The 22,501-nt window shown below is 30.3% G+C and overlaps 1 protein-coding gene and 1 long non-coding RNA gene across 3 annotated transcripts; one reads left to right on the top strand and one right to left on the bottom strand.

The window, feature by feature from the left end:
• Window positions 1-8,124: 8,124 nt before the first annotated feature.
• LOC112777437 (uncharacterized) lies at window positions 8,125-10,657 on the bottom strand. Its single transcript, XR_003190427.2, has 3 exons — window positions 10,446-10,657; window positions 9,262-9,591; window positions 8,125-8,347 (listed from the first exon to the last, which is right to left on the bottom strand). It is a non-coding gene; the product is annotated as an uncharacterized lncRNA (long non-coding RNA).
• A 2,783-nt stretch (window positions 10,658-13,440) lies between these two features.
• Window positions 13,441-21,684, top strand: LOC112777316 (gamma-tubulin complex component 2). Of its 2 annotated transcripts, XM_025821661.2 has the most exons (20): window positions 13,499-13,836; window positions 13,997-14,071; window positions 14,429-14,563; window positions 15,306-15,437; window positions 15,765-15,848; window positions 15,930-16,028; window positions 16,171-16,262; window positions 16,973-17,045; window positions 17,134-17,286; window positions 17,416-17,535; window positions 17,652-17,705; window positions 19,206-19,289; window positions 19,455-19,529; window positions 19,613-19,744; window positions 19,841-19,966; window positions 20,063-20,170; window positions 20,511-20,573; window positions 20,685-20,759; window positions 21,048-21,232; window positions 21,326-21,684. In XM_025821661.2, the coding sequence occupies exons 3-20, from the start codon at window positions 14,462-14,464 to the stop codon at window positions 21,459-21,461; spliced, it is 1,893 nt and encodes a 630-aa protein (XP_025677446.1). In that variant the 5' UTR covers window positions 13,499-13,836; window positions 13,997-14,071; window positions 14,429-14,461; the 3' UTR covers window positions 21,462-21,684. The 2 variants fall into 2 exon arrangements, with proteins under 2 accessions (XP_025677445.1, XP_025677446.1); XM_025821660.2 differs by lacking the exon at window positions 13,997-14,071 and having other exon boundaries at window positions 13,441-13,836.
• The last annotated feature ends 817 nt before the right edge of the window (window positions 21,685-22,501 follow it).

Below are 22,501 nucleotides of genomic sequence, written 5' to 3'. Positions count from 1 at the left end.
TTGTTCAACGTATCTTGAATCCATCCTTTCAAAAATTATACTAAATCCTGTGTTGGTTAACTTATTTTTTACCGTATAAATTAATAAGTGTTGTTGGTAGCTAAGTCCACTTAATTTTGGTGATAAATCAATGCATTAATTAATATGCCATATGCCTTACAGTGTGTTTATTATTTATGGCAGAGAGCTTTAACATTGAGTTTGCCATTTAGGCGTTGGAGATAAGTGTCTCATAAAGGTATGTTTATATTGCGTAAGGTGAAACCATATTTTCTCGGCATTTAGTTTCGTTTTTTTTTCTTCAACAAATGAATTATTAGAATGTGACAAGATATGTTACTTTCTGTTTACTTTTACTATCGATATGTCCATTCTAAACATTATATTTTCATAGATGGATAACGAAAATATCGAATATGCTAATTTAGAAGATAGAACGAACGTCATACATGACTTAGAAATTCAAGTACATCAAGTCACTTCTATTGACGTATATCAACCTGAACCAATACAAATCTTAACTCGTGTCAGGAAAGAGTTAGAAAAAAGACAAAATATTTGTGTCACATCTCTTACATGTGTTACGGTGCATGCATTGTGTACTTTGAAATTATTATCACGATATAGGCCTAGGCAAATTAATGACGAAAACTTGGAAAGAGAAAACAGGCGTGCTCAGTTAATGATACAGTTATTGAAGTCTGACAAATGTCGAGATGTCATACGTATGAGCCTTGAAGCATTTCAAATGTTGTGTCAAAAGTTAAGAGGAACTGGTAAAGTAAATGATTCAACTCGATCTACGGTTGAAGAGCAAGTAGCTAAATCCCTACATATTATAGGGCACAATGTGAAAACTAGGACCATGTCTTTCTTCTTTCACCGCTCAGGGGAGACAATCAGTCGCCACTTTCACAACGTCCTACATGCTATTTTATCGTTAGAGGGAGACTTCTTCAAGCAACCTTCTGGTGAGGATGTTCCTTATGAAATACTTCATAATAGTCGATTCTATCCATTTTTCAAGGTACTAAATCTTTTGATTTACCTGGTGAATTTTATGTAATTGTCAACGAAATAATTATGAAACTGTTATGTTAATATATCCATATACTTTCTAAAAAAGGACTGCATTGGAGCCATAGATGGTACTCATAGTCGTGTGAAGGTACCAAGGATGGAAGCCCCTCATTTTTGCGGAAGAAAAGATCACCCCACACAAAATGTGTTAGCTGCCTGCGGGTTTGATATGAAATTCACATATGTGTTGTCTGGTTGGGAAGAAACCGCCTCTGACTCGAGAATTTTAAAAGATGCTCTAAGTAGGGAATATCCACTTCGAATCCCCGAAGGTCTGTAATAGTGTAATTTATAAAATTGTCTACATAAATTCAAATTCATAGAGACAGTATGTCATACTTTAATTTGTGTATACAACTGTTGTAGGAAAATTTTATCTAGGCGATGTTGGATTTATGCTAAAGCCTGGGGTACTTACACCATATAGAAGTGTTCAATATCACCTAAAAGAGTATTCAGTACGTGAGCCCCAAAATCTAAAAGAACTATTCAACCATCGCCATTCTTCATTACGAAATGTAATCGAAAGATGTTTCGGAGTTCTAAAGAAAAGATTTCCAATTATAGCTGGTAACACTGAACCTTATTATTCGTTTGAAACTATGAGAGACATTTTTTTGGTATGTTGTATATTGTATAACTTTTTTATGGGTGTCGATGTTGATCGAGAATTGCTACAAGAACGCAACATAGATAGATCACAATCAAATCAACAACGAGATGAGGAATATAGATATGCAGCAATGCTACGAGATAATATTGCAGCTGAAATGTGGAATGTGTATCAAACTTTATAAGTGATTATGTGATTATATGTTTCCTTTATATGAATATGTAAATATCTGTATTTTACAGTCAGAATTGTTTAATTAGATTTTTTTGAGGGATTTTTTTACAGGTCAAGTAATGCCAAATAAAGGAAACAAAACAACATAAGCTAATCAACCTTCTAAAGACAACTTAAGATGGTCTTATGAGATGGATGAAGTTCTGTTGAATGCATTAGCAGAAGAAGCATTGAAAGGTAATAAACACGATGGCTCGTGGACAACTGAAGCATATGCTAATGTTGTGAAGTCTTTGAGCTTAGCAATAGGCCCACACATAACAAAGAACAACATTAAGAATAGAATGAAGACATTGAAAGATAATTTTGTTGAGGCATATGAATTATTTCATCATTTAAGTGGATTTGCATGGAATCCTGTTACTAGAAAGTTTGAAGCTGAAGAAGAAGTGTGGCAAGACTTTATTAAGGTATGTTATACTTTTTTATTACTTATACGAATAACCAAGTTAGTCACAATAACTTTAACATTTCTTTATGCAAGAGAAACCACATGCAGAAAAATGGAAGAAAATGCAAATTAAGCATTATGATACTTTGAAGGAGTTGTTCGGAGCTGATAGAGCTACCGGTAAAGGGACTGCTACTTCACGAGAAAGACTTCAATAACTTGATAGAGATCACATTGATTTGAATGATTCATTTGAAAACACTGGATTTTCTGACATAGATGTTAATATGGGACATGATACCCCAACGTTTTCTGCTAATTTAGATTCACCAAATGCTCCTCATAGTCAACCAAATCAATTAGGTGGGACTTCAACGTCAAGAGAAACAAAGCGTAAGTCTCCTATGAATGATTTTTTGGAGGCACAATATGAGAAAGTTGCTTTGGGAATTACTACCATGGCCGATGCTGTCAAAGAGGGTAGTTATCTATCTAGCAAGCTACATGACGTAGCTCAGAGGCAGGTTGAATAAACTGAGAGACAAGCTTCCGTGCCTGAGAGGCAAGTTTCGGTTGCCGAAAAATAAGTGTCGTTAATTGAAAGACAAGTTGCAATTGCTGAAAAAGGGTTAGCTATTATGCAACAAAGTAGGCATCGCCTTTATAGCAAATCAGATATATGGGATATGTTGACTGAATTGGGTCTGATTGGTTCAGCTCGAATACAGTGTTATCAGTTTTTATGTGAAAATGAGCAGAAAAAGCGCCAAATTTTTGGGATTCCACTTGAAATGCGATTGGATGCTCTTTTTCATTTCATGACAGCTGCTGGTGTTCGCTTAGGAGATATGGTACTTCCATAAAACGTTAACCGTTAGAGGTATAACTTTTATACGCATTTAATTTCTGATTAATTTCAGGTTATTGCTTTCATTAATTGATTATGTGTTTCTGAGTGTCATCTACTATGGGTATATCTTGATGTATTTAAAGAAGATATCATTTCCTGTTTTATTTATGTTAATCATGGTAGAAAATCACATTATTTATATATACTTTGAGATTGATTGGTTGTTTAGATAGAAAGACATCGATAAAATAGATTATCATGATCAACTCTGATCTTTGAATTAATTGGTCTTTGTTGTATATGCTCGTGCAGGAATCATAATACTTGAAAATGTTTGGGAACAACAAGTACACTGCTTAGTACAAGTAGCTATCGATCATGTGTTAATATTTTTGACTCGTAGAAACTTTATTTTTTTGAAGTAGGTGTGTACAGATAGCTCAAGCTATGTAGAATTGATTTTTTGGAAGTAGGTGATGACGCTGACCATGAAGAATTACCCTTTTGAAAAGTGTTGTCTGGTGATAAAATAGTACTCTCTAGGAGTTCTTTTGGTTATTACTTTTTTGGGCTTTTGTTATATGTTTATAAAAATTGTATATGCTTTTTGGTCGTACGTACTTGGAAAGAAATACTACCCACTTTTGATAATATTTTATTTTGTAAATACAATTTAGTGAAACTTTTTTTTTAAATATGCTTAAGGAGATTAATGATGTAAGGTATGAGTAGTTTTTATTATTTTTTTACAGGATTATTTATTTATATATTTTTAAAAAGAATAAAATATATTTTTATTTATGACATTAAAAGATAATAGAAAAGAATGAATTCAAAAAATTATTATTGTTAATGAAGATAGCACATTAAAATTTTGAAATATAATTTAGATAATTTTTTTATTAAAAAAATAATTTAAATACATTGGTATATTATAATTTATATATAACATAAAGAATGATATTAATGTAATTTCACTTGGTTATGATTTTCTCTCTTTTTACTTTTCCTTTCATCCAAATACAAGAAAATTTTTCTTCTATTTTCTTTCCATCATTTTCTCTTCATCCAAACAACATAAAAGAAAATTAACTTTTCCTTTCATTTTCTTTCCTTCCATTTTCTTTCTTCCATCCAAACAAAGTGTTAGTTTTAATTGGGCCCAATAAACAGCCCATTGTAGCTATTGTATACATATGCCATTGTCTCTCTAACGAAACTCTTTTTTAAATCATTTAAGTACCATTTTATTAATAACAATAATAAGATACTAAAATGCATGGTTCTGAAAACCGGACCGGACCGGCCAGTTCAACCGGAAAAATTGGGAACCGATTACCTAGCCGATCCGGGTAACCTCAAAAACCAAATGGCAAAGAACCGGTTAAAAAACCGGTCGAACCGGCAGTTAACCGGCGAACCGGAAGAACCGTCTGGTTTTTTGGCGGTTCAGTGGTTTGGAAATTCAAAAGCAAAACGACGTCGTTTTGGCTATTTAAAAAAAAAAAAAGAAAATGGCGGAACCTAACCCTAATCTGCTAATCACTAATCACTCGACACTCAGCAACACAACACCCAAGCTCCCAGCACCCAGCCTCCCCTTTCTTCCCCCCTCACCCACCATTCACCAAGGCCAGCAGCGCCACCGCCCACCAAGCTCCAGAGACCAGAATCCAGAGCGCTCCTCAGTCGCCACCCAGCAACGCTCCTCAGTCGCCACTTGCCACCCAGCAGCGCTTGTCATTAGCCACCGAAACCACTGCACAGCAGCCGCGACCACCACCGCGTTGAGGCTGCCTCCTCGTCGCCGAACCTCGACCAGCTCGCCGAGCTCGCCTCTCATTCGCCGGTAAGACTGATTTTCTTGTCTTCTTGATTTTGAACATGCTTCCTAGTTCCTACTGAATTCTGAGCTCGCCTGTTCTGTTTGAACATGCTTCTTAGTTCCTCTGTTTTTGCTGCTTCATGAATCTTCAATCTGTTTTTGGCTTTCTATTATGATGCGTTTATTGGTGACTTGGGATTGAATGATGATCATTGCAAGCAAATTGAGGCTGGGGCGTTGAAGGCAGCTGGGGAATTTCTCATCCTTCTTTTCTCTGTGTGTTTATGTGTGCTTATTTATAAAGTTGTTTCTTGTTACTGTGTGTGTTTGTAATCAATAGCCAATAGTTGTTAGATTGTTATCTATTAGCTTGACAATTTTTGTAATAATGTACTGAATTGTATCTCAAAATTTCTGTGGCTTTGAGAATATTTGTACTTTTTGCTGCTTCTGTTTGCTGCTTCATGAATCTGTTTAGAAATAGGGTTTTGTTGCTTCTGTTTGCTTCAGTGACAAGTATAGGTGTAATTCATGATTCATCCATTGTTTGCTTCTATTTTTTTGTCATTTTGTTCTTATTGCTTCTTGCCTTTGGTGTTTGATTTGGATCTGCCGATCTGATGCTTTTCGATTTGAAATTATGCAGCTCATTCAAAATTTTTCTGAAATATTAAATTTTATTAAGTTATAAATTATTGAATTTTATTAAGTTTAATAATTTTATTTAATATTTAATTAAACCGGTTGAACTCCGGTTGAACCCCAGTCGAACCAGTGAACCATTGAACCAGTGACCTCACCGGTTTATTGATCGGTCCGGTTCTCGCAACCTTGCTAAAATGTTACGTTTGAATCTTTCGAATACTGATTTGGTCATTATCTCTAATTTAATAATAATAAACTTGATAATCGGATACTCTATTAGTATAATACAAAGTACTATCTATTTATAAGTAATGAGCAAGCCACAAAATAATATGATTAATATCTTATCATTAACAAGAGTATTAACAAGATTAATATAATTAATATTTAAATATTTTAATATTCTCTAATAAAATCAGTCAACTAATAAAAAATTATGGGAATTAAGATGCAAACGAAACTACTGAAACTTAAAATGTAAATTAAACCATCGAAATGCGATACAAATAAAATTATTGAAATGGATACAAATAAAATTGTCAGAAGAGAAGTGAAGTATTAGAACGGAATACAGATAAAAATATCAAAATATAGAACAAATTATCAAAATATAATGAATATTAAAAAGTACAGATGAAACGGTCTAAAAATAAAATTACAAAAATTTAATATCCAAACAAAAAAATAATAACTAAAAAAATAATATTATTAAGCATAAGAAAAACTTAGAAAGTTTAAGGAGCGAGGATACCATTTTAATGCCATATTATTAGCATTTAGGATAATAACTAAAAAATAATAAACTTGATAATCATGCCTACTAATATGCGGTAATAACACAATATTCCTTAAAACACAATGTAACCCAATCAAAAATTTCAAACACAATTTAATATAATCCTTACAAATATTAAATACTATTAACATGGTAACTTATAACTTTTATATAATAAGCAAATGTATATTTTCATTTCGCCGAAATTTTGCGGATCCTCGTAGTGTATGTAAGACTCTAAATCCCTATCTTAGTTTTTATTTATGAAGAACACTTTAATAAAGATACCAAAAATATTTTTTTTAAAAAAAATATTTACATGTATCATGTTATTATTGGATATTTTTATTAAATTAGTTAATAATTTATTTTTTAATAAATCAGAATAAAATCAGTTCATTATAGCAATAATAATAAATTTAATTGTTTGCATTATAATTATTAGACTCGATTGCAATGAGTTATAGCTCAAACGGCATAGTCTCCCCATATTCAATTAAGAGGTTGTGGGTTCGAGTCTTCTATCTTTGATAAAAAAAAATTATTAGACTTGATTTGATCCGATCGAATTACACAATCTAAACTGAATATCTTTAAATTTTTTGATAAAAAAACAAATATATCCTTGATTTTTTGTTTTGTAGACATTTAAATTCCTAAAAATTTAAAAATACAGTTAAATCTCTAAAAAAATAGATTTATTGTTATTGCTATAAAAAAATCGATTTTATTCTAACTTGTTAAGAAATTTAAAATAACTGGTTAATTAATACGTCTAATAATAATACAAAATATAAGGGTCTTTACAAAAAGATGTTTTAAGCGTCTTTATGAGAGTATCTCCCTTCATTTATTCGTGAAAACGAGTCTCCGTTTCTATAAAAATTAAAAATTTTGCAGGTTCCTATTTAATCCATCGCCAATAATTCCAATGGATACCCATTTCTATAAGTTTTTGTCATTCCTAATTTTTTTTCTTGTGTTTACAACTTTCAAAAATTAATGGCACTTTTGAAAATACATACGAAGATAATACTCTTTAAAGATTTAACTTATATTTATCAAAATTTAAAATTTTAGAATAAAGTATATTTTTCTTCTCTTAAGTCTGGCTAAAATTTTAAAAATATCCTTAAATTTTGTTTTGTTTTAATTTTGTTCCAAAATTTTTTGATTTGCATCAACTATATATATTTTTTGCCGCTAATTTTTCAAAAATTTTAAGACCAATGCAACGATAATTTCATAAGAACAACCTTCCAATATAAGCAAATCAAGCATAATTTTTATACATTTTTGTAGGATTTGTCTTAAATTTTTTAAATTATTTAGCTATTTTGGGTATATTTGATGCAAATCGAAAACTTTTTAAACACAATTAAAACAAAATAAAACTTAGGAATACTTTTGAAACTTCTGATAGGACAAAAAATATACTTTACCCAAAATTTTAATGTAACTTATATATTAACAATTATCTAAATTTTCCTTATATTTTTGCCAATTATAATTTTTAAAAATTTTAAAAGTTATTTTTTTATCAAATATAATAATTATTGGCTTGTTATTTATGTTTATTAAAAATTATTTTTAATTTAATATAATTTACTAAACATAAAAATACTACAATTTTTATATTATCTTTTATTTGATGTTGATAAATTATCTTTAAAAAGTAAAAAATTTACAAATTTGAATAAATCGATACATCTTTTCACAAAATTTTTATTGGATATATTTGATATGCTCAAAAAGTTATGTTGGACATTTGATGAAATAATCTTTTAGCAATTATTATAGCATGAAATTGTTACAAATGGTACTATATATAGAGCATTTAAACCTATACTATGCTCGTGATTAATATATTGATATAGAGACTAATATGCATCCAATGATCAAATCATCAAATTCTGAAGGTCCTTCATAGTTCCCTGTATAGTCATCAATTAATTATCATAGTTAGAATATACTCAAATTTACATATTTTATGAAAACATTAGATTAAAAGTTTAATTTTCTTGACAACTCATCAAAATATTCTAACATGGGACGGACATGTATGTTCAAATAAGATCGAAACCACTAATTAAAATTAGTGAATCAAACTTGGCACGTTAGTTTTTCAATGGGTAAGGTTAGAGAGATAATAATATAAATTAATTTTATTTCATTTAATTTTTGTAATTTTGTGTATATAATATCTATAGTTATATATTTATTGCATTTAATATTATTCAATTATTGTAACATTAGTTAAAAAATGAATAAAATAAACAGTAATTAAAAATATAAAAAAAATTTAGACTATTTTAGACTGGTTTTTTTTCTTAAATATTTTTGTAATATATTTTGAAAGAACAATGATATATATATATATGTTTGCAAATTATTAATAAGTATAGTTAGTAGTGATTAAATAAGTGTTAGTAGAAATAATATATTAAAAAAAGACTGAATTAGTCATGCGTTACAAATTTTTGAAATATTGAAATAAAACTTTTTTAAATTTAAGATACCAAACCACAAATTCAAAATTATTTTAAATCACTATTTTTTATAATGGTTTTGTTAAGTAGATAATGACTTTCATAAATAATATGAACAATAACACACTACACCTCTACGGAAATCACAAGTGAAAAAGAAAGGTTATTACTATATGCCTATACTTTTCCTTTTGATAATGATATCAAGAATATTGTTCAATTTTAATTTCCTTACATCAATGAATAGAAATTCAAAAATTAAAGCATATGTAGAGCCTATTTTATATATATTATAATTAAGATGATATATAAGTATAACCTACTTTTATATACCTAATAAATATGTTGAAGCAACTTACCTAGCTAAGGGTAAGAGGGAGGTCTGGGCAAAGGTGGCAAGGCCCTAGGTTCAGGTACAAATGGAAAATCTTTTTCAATAATTTTATTCGGATTCGGACCACGGAATCGACGCCAAGGCCGAGGTGGAGGCGGAGAAGGACATGCCTTCTTCGGACAAGGCCGAGAACGTCGTGGCCGAGACGACGAAGGTAGAGGCGGAGGCGAACGGACACGACGGCGTGCCCTAGGATGATAAAAATAGCCACAAGGAGTATCCCATTCACCAGAATTACTTGTTGTTGAACCTTCTAACTCACCAAACACCACATTATTTGTGGGAACTATTTTCTCTGTTATTATATATTTTTTTAGAAAAAGAAAGTGTTAATATTCTACAGCAATATTTAGAATATTTAAATCGAAGTTAAAAGATACATTTGTCCGAAATGATGAAAAGGCATCAAAGTTAAATGGCAATTTTGTTATGAACTAGGGAATAATTGACAGTGAAATTAGCCATACTTGGATTAAATGTGAAATTAAAATTATATTTCAATTATCTTTTTTATTATATATATATATATAATGGCAATGGTAATGTGTGTTTGTAGTTTTGTATGAAAAGATCACTTATATTCACAATATAAATTATTTGTGTATAATTATATAGCATGCACTACTTAATGGTTTGCTAGTAACAAAAATGATATAATGTCAAAATAATCAGTTTCTACTTATAATAAAATTATTTTATTAAAGTGCTATTTTCTTGATAAAAAGATTTTCTAGTTTAAATTATATATATATATATATATATATATATATGCTAGAAAGACAAAAAAAAAAAAAAAAAAAGAAAACAGCCTGAAGTCCAAAACTTATCAAGATAGAAACAAAAGAAAAGCAAAAAATATGAAATGTGCTAACGAAATATGAAAATTATATCATTTACCGTGTATAATAGAAATTTAGAGGAATGTGATCTATACTTTTTTTTAATAAAATGTTTTTTGTTATATATATTTATTAAAAAATTTTTTTACTATTTCAAAGACTTGAATAAAAAATTTCTTAATTAAATTATAAGATCTTTATTATTTTAATTAATATCACATATTTATTATTATTACACACATTTAATAAAAAAAATCATTCATAATATATATTAATATAGATGGATAATAGCGGTGAAGAGAAAACTAACCTTGGGATAATTCATCACCAAAGACTTGGAAAGATAAGAGAAAACTAAAAAAAGCAAAAGATAAATAAGCTTTTGAGTTACATATGATCACTGTGCTCATCATCGGAAACTCAAATAAAAAATTTAAAAAACAAATAATGAAGAAGAAGAAGAAAAAAAAAATTTTTTTTTTTTTTTGTGATCTAACAGAAATGGCAGCTAAATACAAGGGATCATTATATAATGCAAAGATGCATACGAACTTGGCCAATATAAAAAGCCAAGAGTTAAGTATATATATATATATATAAAAGAATACTATTTAAAATTTATAATAGGAAGAATATTCCGTTACCATTATAAAAGAGTCTAGAGATCTAATTTTATTCCAAATTTTTACATACATTTTTTAGTTTTTACATAACTATTAAAATGTTTACACAAAGAAATTGGGATAAAATACATAAGACATTTATCAAATACAAAAATTCTTTTTTATTTATAAAAGGTATGTTTGTTACTTTTGTCAAAACTAATACTATCTTTTGAATTTGTTATTTTACTTTTTATGATTAGTTTTTGTCGAGGATGAAATTTTTTGAATACATTTTTAGTAGTTAATCCAAAATATTTTTCCTTAATGTATAAATTACCTTTGTATTGTCATAAAATATAAGATATCTTGCCCCTTCTCCTTTGCGATGCATTAGCCTACAGATAACAATTATCTAATAATCTTTTATAAATCTTTTAACTATTTAAAACTTATTTTAAATTCTTTAATTTTTTTCATTAAATTTATTTATTTTTTCATACGATATTTTACAATCTAACAAATTATAACTAATCTATCGTAAATTAGAATTTTATTTAAAAATTTATCGTAAACAAATGAGTTAACAGCTTGACTAATTAGGATTATTCATCACAGGACTTTAATGGAAATCCATAAAATTTCGACGGAGACGAAGACAAAAGCAGAAATATTCGCTCTATAGGATTTGCTAAATCCCGATAAACGAAGAAATTACTAAAATGCTCTCATTGGTAGATATTGGTAATTTTTAAATTTTATTTTTTTTAATGTGTATGTGATATATATGGATTATATTTAAATTTGTTTTAACTTTCAATACATCAATATATGGTTGAATTGTATTGAATTATATTATAGTTTGTTTTGTGTTGATTTTTTTTTTAAATTAATATTCATAAATATCTATAAATATCTGTCTTTTTTTGCAAAAACAAAAAAAAACAAAAAAAAAACAAAAAGTTTGTAACGAAAATGAGATAGAAATAAGGACATTTTTCTAGACAAAAAATACGAGAGAATAATCAAAATTTATTTATTTTTGATCATTATTATTTAAAAATATAGAATAAAATATATTATTAAATTATTAAACAAAAAAATTAGACTAATAACTAAAAATAATAATAAAAAATAATAAATTCTTATAATAATCTAGGGTTAACCACTAAAAATGTCTCTAAATTATTTAGATGCGGACAAAAATACACCTGAATTTTACTATCGACAAAAATGTCTTTAAATAATTTAAAAACGCAACAAAAATGTCCAACAGTAAATATATATTTTAAAAAAATGTCTTAGAGATTGAATTTTGATGTAGTTTTTTGCAAGAATAATTAAAAAAATGAGATATTATTATTTTTAAAATTTGGTAATTTTTTTCTAAGTATATATTTTTTAATAATTTTTAAAAGTATTATTAATTGTTAACAAAAAAATTACAAAAAATATATACTTAACGAAAAATAACCAAATTTTAAGGATAATAATATCTTATTTTTTTAATTATGCTTGAAAAAAATTGTATCAAAATTCAATTTCTAATGTATTTTTTGAGAAATACATATTTAATGTTAGATAATCTTGAAAAAAAAAACTAGGTTTAATTACTCTGTGGTCCCTATAGTTTCGTGAAATTTTTAATTAGGTCTCTATACTTTTTTTCTTTTTAATTGGGTCCCTGCACCGAATTTTTTTTCAATTAAGTCCCTCTTAGTAGTAATTGGCTTAATTTTATAGGGACCCAACTAAAAAAAAGAATTGGTTCAGGGACCTAAATAAAAAGAAAAAAAAGTGTAGGGACCCAATTAAAAGAAAATTTTGGTACAAGGACTCAATTAAAAGAAAAAAAGTATAGGAACCTAATTGAAAATTTTGTGAAACTATAGGAACTAATAGAGTAATTAAACAAAAAAACTAACATTAAATATGTATTTCTCAAAATATACATTAGAGATTGAATTTTGATGCGATTTTTTGCAAGTATGATTAGAAAAATGAGATATTATTATTCTTAAAATTTAGTGATTTTTTGTTTAGTATATATTGTTTGTGATTTTTTAAAAGTATTATTAGTTGTTAACAAAAAAGTTATAAAAAATATATACTTAACGAAAAATTATCAAATTTTAAGTATAATATATATATATATATATATTTTATAATCATGCTTGCTAAAATTTGTATCAAAATTCAATCTCTAACGTATTTTTTGAAAATATATATTTATTGTTGAATATTTTTGTTGTGTTTTTAAATTATTTAAAGATATTTTTATCGATGGTAAAATTCGCGTATATTTTTATCAATGTTTAAATAATTCAGGGACTTTTTGGTGGTTAACCCAATAATCTACCATGGGAATTTGAGAAGTTTCAAAAGTAACTTTTTTGAGCTTTTGACTTATGAAAAGTAGTAGTATTAATATTTAGTATAATTTTTAAAATCAAATTTCAGCTTTTTAACAGAGAAGTTAAAAAAATAATTTCTTTTATAATACTACTATTTTTTATTATATTTTTATAAAATAAATATTTTTAAAACTAAAAATCTAAATACAAAATAATTTATATAAATTATTTATAATATAATATTTATTATTTAAATTATTTTTTTAAAAATAACTTAATTAAATTGATTATTTAAAATGGCCTATTTCCCTTTCTAGTGGGAGACGAGAGAAGGATACCCATTATCATAACGAGAACCAGCGGCGGGTAAGGGTTTTTTTTCAAATTTGAGAAAAAGTATTGGGTGAAATTCGCAAATATTATTTAAAAAGCGGGTTAGAATTAATATCCAAATAGCGTACATGAGCATTGAATTGTTCTAACTTGTAAACTTAAAATTGAGCAGCATATGAGTGAGTGATTTTGTGTGTTCATCATCTTGATCTCACTCACTACTCACTACTCTGTTCCCTCCAATCCCCATTTTCTTCTTTCTCTCTTTCGATAACCCATTTCGAGCCCTAATTTCCCATACTCGTAGCACCTTCAGCCTCCGATCTGCTCATTGCTGCATTCACTTCCAATTATGAATCACTCCTCCGTAGACTTTGAGAAACCAATTGGTTACTACGCTGCTTCAGTTCAAGTATTTCTCTTTTCTCTCTCGCTCGCACTTGTTCATTTCATTTTGATTCTTTGATTAATGAGTAAATTTATAGAATATCTGCTTCTATCTAAAGCAGCATTGCTCGATTCCATACTCACTCATTCGAAAAATACTTAATTCTCATAGTTCTGTGTTGCAGATATGGTTCGTTTGAAAATGCTTAATAATGTTGTGGACTTGTGGTGAAACTTTTTGACTAAGCAATGCCTAACCTGTGCGCTTTTTTCATCAAACTTTGTGTTGAGACGAACTTCTCTTGTTTATATATATAAGTATTGTTGTTATGATTTTTTATTTTGTACTGATGTAATTGTCCAGTGAGGCTGCGTACATTACACTCTTCGGGTGCAGCCTTCTCGCACCCTGCGCTAGCATGAGATACTTGAGATATTTGTGCACCTGATTGCTCTTTTTATTGTTGTTATGATTTTGTGATATTTGTGTCCTTTATACGATGCCATCTTGGATAGGTTTAGAATTTATGTATGGTTGTATGTATACATGGTTGTTTATGATGCTATCTCGTTTCATTACATGAGTTTATATATTAGTTTGTTCTCCTACAATGCAGGAGCTTATTGTTATTGATGATGTGCTTTCGGCTATGGTTGGGGTCGAAGGACGTTACATCTTAATCAGAACAGTTCGTGGAAAGACGGATGATGTTACTTTCCATGTTGACCCATCTATGGATTTGGCACTGCAGGTGAGATTTATTGACTTCAGCCGCAAGTTGCTGCAATTTAGTTTCCAATTTAACAGAGGTGTTAAATATCCACATTTTATTCCTCGGTGTTAGTTATAATATGGTAGTGTGTTCATGTTGGAAAGGATTCTTATATACTTTATTGGGTGCTCAATATGTACTGTATCCCAACCTAGTGCCATGCATCAAAGTGAAAATGTTATTATTCACATCCAGAGTCTTGTGTTTTCTAAATATCTTATTTCAATTTTGTGAATTTTTTGTAATGTTATGTGAAGCAACTGGCTTTGTTTAGGTTACTCGATGGGCACTTCTATTTATTTAAACGTGTAATGTACCCCTCCTATTTGGTAGTGGTCCAAATAGAGGTAATTGTTTTGTAGTTTATAGTTTTGGTCTATATTTTAACTTTAAAATTGCTGTCCACAACTGCAATTTCTGCCACAATAAGGTGGTTGCATTTTTTGACAAAGATAGAGTGTGGGAAGCTAATGGGGAAATGAAAGGTTGGCCTATTCTATACAAGTGTAACTTTAATATTATGGGCAATATAATGATAGCAGATTGTTACATTTTTTATTTTCCCCCCGTTCCCTGACTGGGACTGACTTCAAAGATTTTTTTGATAAAGAAGAATTTCATTAAGATGAGGAGAAGGATAACAAAAGCAACAGAAAACAAAAGATGTATGTATAAAGCATATAGTGTTACGATGTTACTGTCTTATTTTTTGCTTTTGCAGGAATTGGCAAAACGGATATTCCCTCTTTGTAGGAGCTTTTTGTTGATCAACCAGTTTGTGGAGTCAAGGTCTCAGTTCCAGAATGGCCTTGTTAATCATGCTTTCTCTGCTGCTCTGAGGGCTCTTCTTCTTGTAGGTTTTTCTGAACATGCCTAAATGAGTTCTAACAGAGAGATACATAAACTTTCATGTGCCATAGTTTTACCAGACGTCTTTTACTCCTACAAATAACGTATACTGTTTGATATAATGGGCATAGTGGGCAGTTACTAGTTACTACTGTTGAATGCCATCCTGTTCGGTACATTCTTGTTCCTTTGAGTTGGAAATTTCAGTCTAGATATGTGATTTCAGACTCTCTTTTGCTCTATTGGAGTTCTATATAGATTCTATTATTTTTTATTAAAATATACAATGTGAATAAGAACCTACCTTTACCATTATAGGATATGTTTTCAGGATTACCAAGCCATGGTAGCACAGCTCGAACACCAATTTCGGCTTGGTAGACTTTCCCTTCAAGGATTGTGGTTCTATTGTCAGGTATGGATTGGTCTTGGGTGTTCAGTTAACATAAAAATTTGTCAGTTACTTGATGTTGTCACTTTTGGTTATGTGTTTCAGCCCATGATGGGGTCAATGCAAGCATTATCCATTGTTATTCAGAAGGCTGCATCCAACAATTTTTCTGGATCTGCTGTTCTTAACTTACTGCAGAGCCAGGTAAACTTTATATTAAGGTTTCCACATTTCTCAGTGATTCTAACTGACACTACCTTGTATGTCTTAAAAGATTCATTTTTAATTTCATCAACCAGTTTCTTAAGCATTGAATTCTTCCCACTATGGCTTCTGCTTTGTGTAGGCAAAGGCTATGGCTGGAGACAATGCTGTCAGGTTATTGCTTGAGAAAATGACACAATGTGCGAGCAATGCCTACATGAGCATATTGGAAAGGTTGGTTCTTTTCTCCCTCCTTCCATAAGCACTTGGTCTCAGGTTCCATCTCCTTTGAGTTTTATAGTATGTATGGATGTTATAAGGAGAAAGTAATGGAAGAAATTAAAGGAAAAATTGGAAAACAAAGGAATGGAAGAAACTGAGGGGTTCAGAAAATGTTTCTCCCTTTGACATGTCTGTAATTTTCTGAACTTGGGGGATCATACATATTTTCACTGCAAATACAATAAGGGATGGTTTTGGAGGATAACTTCAAAGTTCAAAATTCATTTTCTTCCCCTGATTTCTTTGATGTGTCAAAACAAAAGGAAAGTTTGATTTTCATTTCACCACATTTGTCCTCCTTCCATTTCATCTAGCTGAGCATAGTCTTAATGCTTACACTTAGAAGCTTAGTCCTTTTTACAATACAATCCTTCCCCATCTTCTTACCCGGTCTTAACATCCCATATTTGAAAAGAAAAAAAACGAAAAAGGAAGATTAGTCAACTTGATTTAATAAAAGGATATCATTTAGCAAACACATATTTGAGGAATAATATCGATGCATTATAATACACTATTCTAATGCATAAAGTTAACAGTATTTGCCAATTAGCACTTATTGCAAAACATTGCCATTGTCTTGTGTGCTCTTATTATAAAGCTTTAGTTGACTCCGATTTGTGTTCACTTATCTTGTCTTTTTGGGAATTTAACCATTTTAGATGGGTCTATGAAGGAGTTATTGACGATCCATACGGAGAATTTTTCATTGCAGAGGACAAATCTTTTCAGAAGGTCAATGAAATATTTCTGTGCTTAACATGGCCCAAAATGAATATTGAAATTTGTTTTTAACATGGTTGTAGTTTCAAAATCTCTATAGGAGAGCCTCACTCAAGATTATGATGCCAAGTATTGGGGACAGCGTTACAGCCTCAAAGATGGAATTCCTAGTTTTCTAGCAAATATTGCTCAGACAATTTTGACCACTGGAAAATATCTAAATGTCATGAGAGAATGTGGGCACAACGTTCAGGTATTGTGGCTATTATGCTTTGAATGTTGAATAGATTAATAATTTGCAACTCTTTATGTTTCTTGCTGCATGCATATGTTATTTCTTCACGAGTGGTTACTTTGTAACTAGTGGCTACTTTTTCTTTAGGTCCCTCAATCAGAAAATTCAAAACTAATGAGCTCTGGTTCAAATCATCATTATCTTGAATGTATTAAGGCTGCCTATAACTTTGCTAGTCGTGAACTGTTGAATCTCATTAAGGAAAAGGTAAGATTGCATTCACATAAGGTGATAGAATTCTCAGCTTACATTCTTGTGTTTCTGCAATAATTACTATTAAAAAAAATCTTAAGTTCTAATGCTGAACTATTTTCTTTATCTAGTATGATCTAATGGGAAAGCTGCGATCTATAAAGCACTACCTTCTTCTTGATCAGGTATGATCTTGATCATCTTATATTATTTAAATTTCGAGACACATGTCTTGCTGGAAAAGCTTAAATTGTTAAATGCTCAAATTTAAAGATGACTTGAGTATCATCTCTCTTCTTCCTTCCAGTGTTGAGTCTAGAGATCCTAGGATGGTTTTGGATGGAACAAACTAATAATGTAGCGATTGCTAATATAATTTTCTGTTCCTTGTATTTGTGTTTATTGAACAGATTGGACAAGCTAAAAATCTTGTTTGATTGCAATGATTTGTGTTTCCTCTGTATCATGATACTTAATTTTGATGAGACTAAGTAATTCAATTGATTTGTGCTTTTGTGTTGCTGTTGGCATAGTGATTCAAAGAATTTTTATTTTCTAGAAACAAGGAATATTACTTGTGCAAAAACACTGCATTAGTAACAAAAACTGAAGATTGCTAAAGAATTTCAGCCTTTCTTGAATTTACTAAGAAGCTGATGTGGGTCCTTGTGACAAACTCAGTTCGGTTCCCTCCAAAATTGTCAAAAGATTTGTTTCAAAGTTAGTCTTTTTACTTGTGTGTTACAAAAAAAAAAAAAAAAAAGAAAAGAAAAAAGTTCTCCTGGTATATTTTGCCTCTTCCACTACAACTTTTATTATCCTTCAAGGGAAGCTTAGATATTTCTTTCACTAGTCAGTCTTCTATCTTATATATAATAGGCAAAAAATTGCCATCTGTGTCCTACCATCTTTGTGGTTATTATACTCTTGCAAGAATAGTTGATATTCTGGTTTGCTCTATGCTATATTAAATTAAAGCAAAGCTCTTGATATCCAATGCTTGGAAGTAGAAGAGTTTTAGCTTTTATCCAGAAAAGGACCTGATTTTGTTCATAATCATGGAGTTATGTGGGGTTGATTTGGAAGAATCAGAAATGATTTGCAAGTCATTATCCTTCTGCTATCAAATAAGCTCATCATCTGTTCATCTCATTAAGGATATAAAAATGTGTGTGTGCACAGGTGCACGAGGCTAATTTTAAGCTTTACATTGCTTGTGCAGATTGTTCTTTCAAAATAAGTCTACATAGAGTAGTTACATTGCCATAGTTTTCTGAACCTATTGCTATTATATAATTTGCATAATTTAGTTTATTTGCTGTAAGCTCATCATCTGTTCATCTCATTAAGGATATAAAAATGTGTGTGTGCACAGGTGCACGAGGCTAATTTTAAGCTGTACATCGCTTGTGCAGATTGTTCTTTCAAAATTAGTCTACATACAGTACTTACATTGCCATAGTTTTCTGAACCTATTGCTATTATATAATTTGCATAATTTAGTCTATTTGCTGCTTTGTATTCTGCCCAAGTGTCTACATTTAAGAAAATGTTAAGCTGGTTTGACATACATGGGTCATGTAGTTGTGCTTATGCATGTGCTTATGGAAGAGTGATTTTCTTTCTATTGGAAGTAAACTCTCACTGTCGATTCTGGCTGACATCGTAGTGTTATGATCACATAGGGTGATTTCTTGGTACATTTTATGGATATTGCTCGAGACGAGCTAGCCAAAAAGCCTGATGAAGTCTCAGTTGAGAAGTTGCAGGTATAGTAATGGATTTTTTTTCACACTTAAAACTTTTTTTGTCCTAGTAAATTTGTATCAGATCAGAGTTTGCCTATTTTAATTTTTAAAAGAGACCTTGGTTCTTATTATGTTCTTTTCTCTTGTTTGTTTTGTTCTCTATCTCTCTTCTTTGGCATGGTTTAGTCTCTTCTAGACCTTGCTTTGCGTACTACAGCAGCTGCAGCAGATCCTCTTCATGAAGGCGTAACCTGTGTTGTGGCAAGTAACTGACTCAGTTTTTATGAAAATTCTTTGGATCTAATTTTCAATGTTTATGAATGATAAAAAAATTACTTTTCCAGGAAAGGTCATCTTTGCTGAAAAGGTCGAGCACATTCAAAGATCTTGAACTTAGCCAGCGAAGTTCGGGTGACAATGACCTGGAGGAGCCAGTTAGCATCACTAGCCTTGAAACATTTTCACTTAGTTATAAGGTCTTTGTATACCCTTTTAAGTATTTGGAAGAGCTAATTATTGCATCATTTTCAGAAGTTCTTTTATTATTTATTATTATTATTTTCTGTTTTCAGGTGCAATGGCCATTGTCTATAGTATTATCACGAAAAGCCCTTACAAGATACCAGTTAATTTTTCGATTTCTTTTCCATTGTAAACATGTTGAGCGTCAACTGTGTGGAGCATGGCAAGTACATCAAGTATGGCTTTATACGATTCACTTAATCTGATTGTGCTAATCTCCATTCATCGGATTGTATTTATCTCCATTGACCTTTATCCGTGGTCCCATGTAGGGTGTTAAAGCTCTCAATACACGTGGAACTGCTCTCTCCAGATCATCCCTTCTTTGCCGTAGTATGCTTAAATTCATCAATAGCCTTTTACACTATCTGACATTTGAGGCAGGTTTTACTTTCCTTTGATTTCTCTGCTAACCTTTTTGGACCTTTAAATTTCTCAGGAACTAGCCTCTTTTTGTTTGTTATTTTATTATGGAATTTTTTAAATTTATTTTTTATATTTTTATCTCTTCTCCTGCATTTAATTTGAAAAGGTCCAGATATTTGAGTTCAGATATATTATTTTTTCTTATTACAAACTTCAAAAGGATAAATCATTACTAGGCCTGTCAGAGTTTATAGGATTGCATAATACATTTCATTTGCTTCATTATTTTCCTTAAATTTTGTTTACTTATCTAAGCAGTTTGGTGGGTCCCTGTTGTATGACTATATTTATTAGGTTATTGAACCCAATTGGCATGTGATGCATGACAGACTTCAATCAGCAAATAGCATAGATGAGGTAAGTTATTGTCCGCATAAATTTTCTAACATGTTTACTTTTTGCATCCAATTCTGTTTACTTCTGTGGTGGGGTTGCTTGATAGATTCTGATGCTTTCTCTTTGAAACAGGTTATACAGCATCATGATTTTTTCCTCGATAAATGTTTGAGAGAATGTTTGCTTCTTTTACCTGAGCTGCTCAAGGTTAGTTTCTATTTTCACTTCTCCAGATAAGTTTTTTTTTTTCTTTGTTGTTATTTCTCAATGGTTTTTCAGTGTTTTTTAGAAAATAATAAATATCATCTTCCCTTAACAAGTGAAAGAAATATATGCAAGTCAAAGTAGTTGTTATATACCCTTTGTGATGTGTAGAATAAATTTATTCAGAAACATGTTTTATTGATTCCTTTCTTTCAAGATGGATCATTCCCATTATGTCATATAGGTTTGTGACTCTCAAGATTGGTTATTGGTTTATGTTCCCAATTGCAGAAGGTGCAGAAACTTGAATCCATGTGCCTACAATATGCAGCAGCAACTCAGTGGCTTATATCATCTTCTATAGTATTACACAATCCAGACGAACCAACTGAATCCTCGACGAAAGCCAAGCAACGGAAATCTGGCCAGGTTCTAAAGTCAACCACCAGAAATGTGGCAGTCACCGAGTCCATTCTGTATGTCCAAAAACACTACATTTACCAAACATTATTTCTATGCGCTTGTATTTCCTCTCAACTCGGTATTCTAACCAAAATGAACAATTGCAGCAAATTTGAAAAGGAATTCAATGCTGAGCTACAGAGTCTTGGATCAATGTTGAGTAGTAGTTCCCAGGCAGAGCCATATTTGGCTCATCTTGCACAATTGATCCTTGGTGTTAAAAGCGAACAGAATGGTTTTTAAATGGGTTTTCTGTAAAAAGTAATGCAAGCTTTCAATACGTGATTGTAATTTTCGAGTATGGGCTGTGTGATTGTGTCATTCTTACTAATGCTTGTCTTCACGTTTCTTAGCAACAAATGAATATTTAAGAATGGTATTTTTGTTGAGATGCTAAAATTTGTCCCGCCAAGTCAATATTTGATTCCTCAAATGATATAAGATCTTTTCTCAATTTGCACTAAAACAATGTAGAGTTTATCTTTGGGCTTTTGCATTGTGAATTCTATTCTTCAAGAAACGTAGATGGGGAATTTTTTTTTTTTATAATTTTATTTAACGACATTCTTTGCACCAAATAGAGGAATGTTTTACGTAAGGACATCTAAAAAAGTATTAGTAATAGCAATTATTCAAAATCACGACTTCAATCAGAACCTCCCTTAACTGTGACTATAACGTGGTTAGCTATTGTATATGTGCGTATCAATTGAATCGAACGATCATTCAAGAGTAAAGTATCGTTTTTGTCTTCAACGTTTGGGGTAAATTCTATTTGTGTCCCTAACGTTTAAATCATCCTATTTGTATCCTTAACGTTTGTAAAAGTGATTCAATGTTATCCTGCCGTCAATTACACATCATGAGCGCTTTAGTTTGAGTTTTAAAAATCTATTTTTGAAGTTAGAATATAAATGTCTGGGATAGAATCGATTATCTACTCCGAAAAATAGCTCATCAAATGTTGAAACTAATTCCTACAACATTTACATAATTCACTTTTCTAAAGACATAATTGAATCTAAACACAAATAGTGGGTATAATATTAAAATCAACCACATCTAACTGAGACCTAATTGAGAATGAATACATCCAAGTGAGAATAATTGAAAAATATAATCTGATTTGTTAGTATAATTGGTAGTAGGATAACATTGAATCACTTTTATAAACGTTAAGGATACAAATAGGACGATTTAAACGTTAGGAACACAAATAGGACTTACCCCAAACGTTTGGGACAAAAACAATACTTTACTCATCATTCAAAATTATTGAAGAC

The sequence above is a fragment of the Arachis hypogaea genome, chromosome 19 (genome assembly GCF_003086295.3).
Source record: "Arachis hypogaea cultivar Tifrunner chromosome 19, arahy.Tifrunner.gnm2.J5K5, whole genome shotgun sequence".
NCBI classification, from domain to species: domain Eukaryota; kingdom Viridiplantae; phylum Streptophyta; class Magnoliopsida; order Fabales; family Fabaceae; genus Arachis; species Arachis hypogaea.
This window is presented reverse-complemented; position numbering and strand designations above follow the sequence as displayed.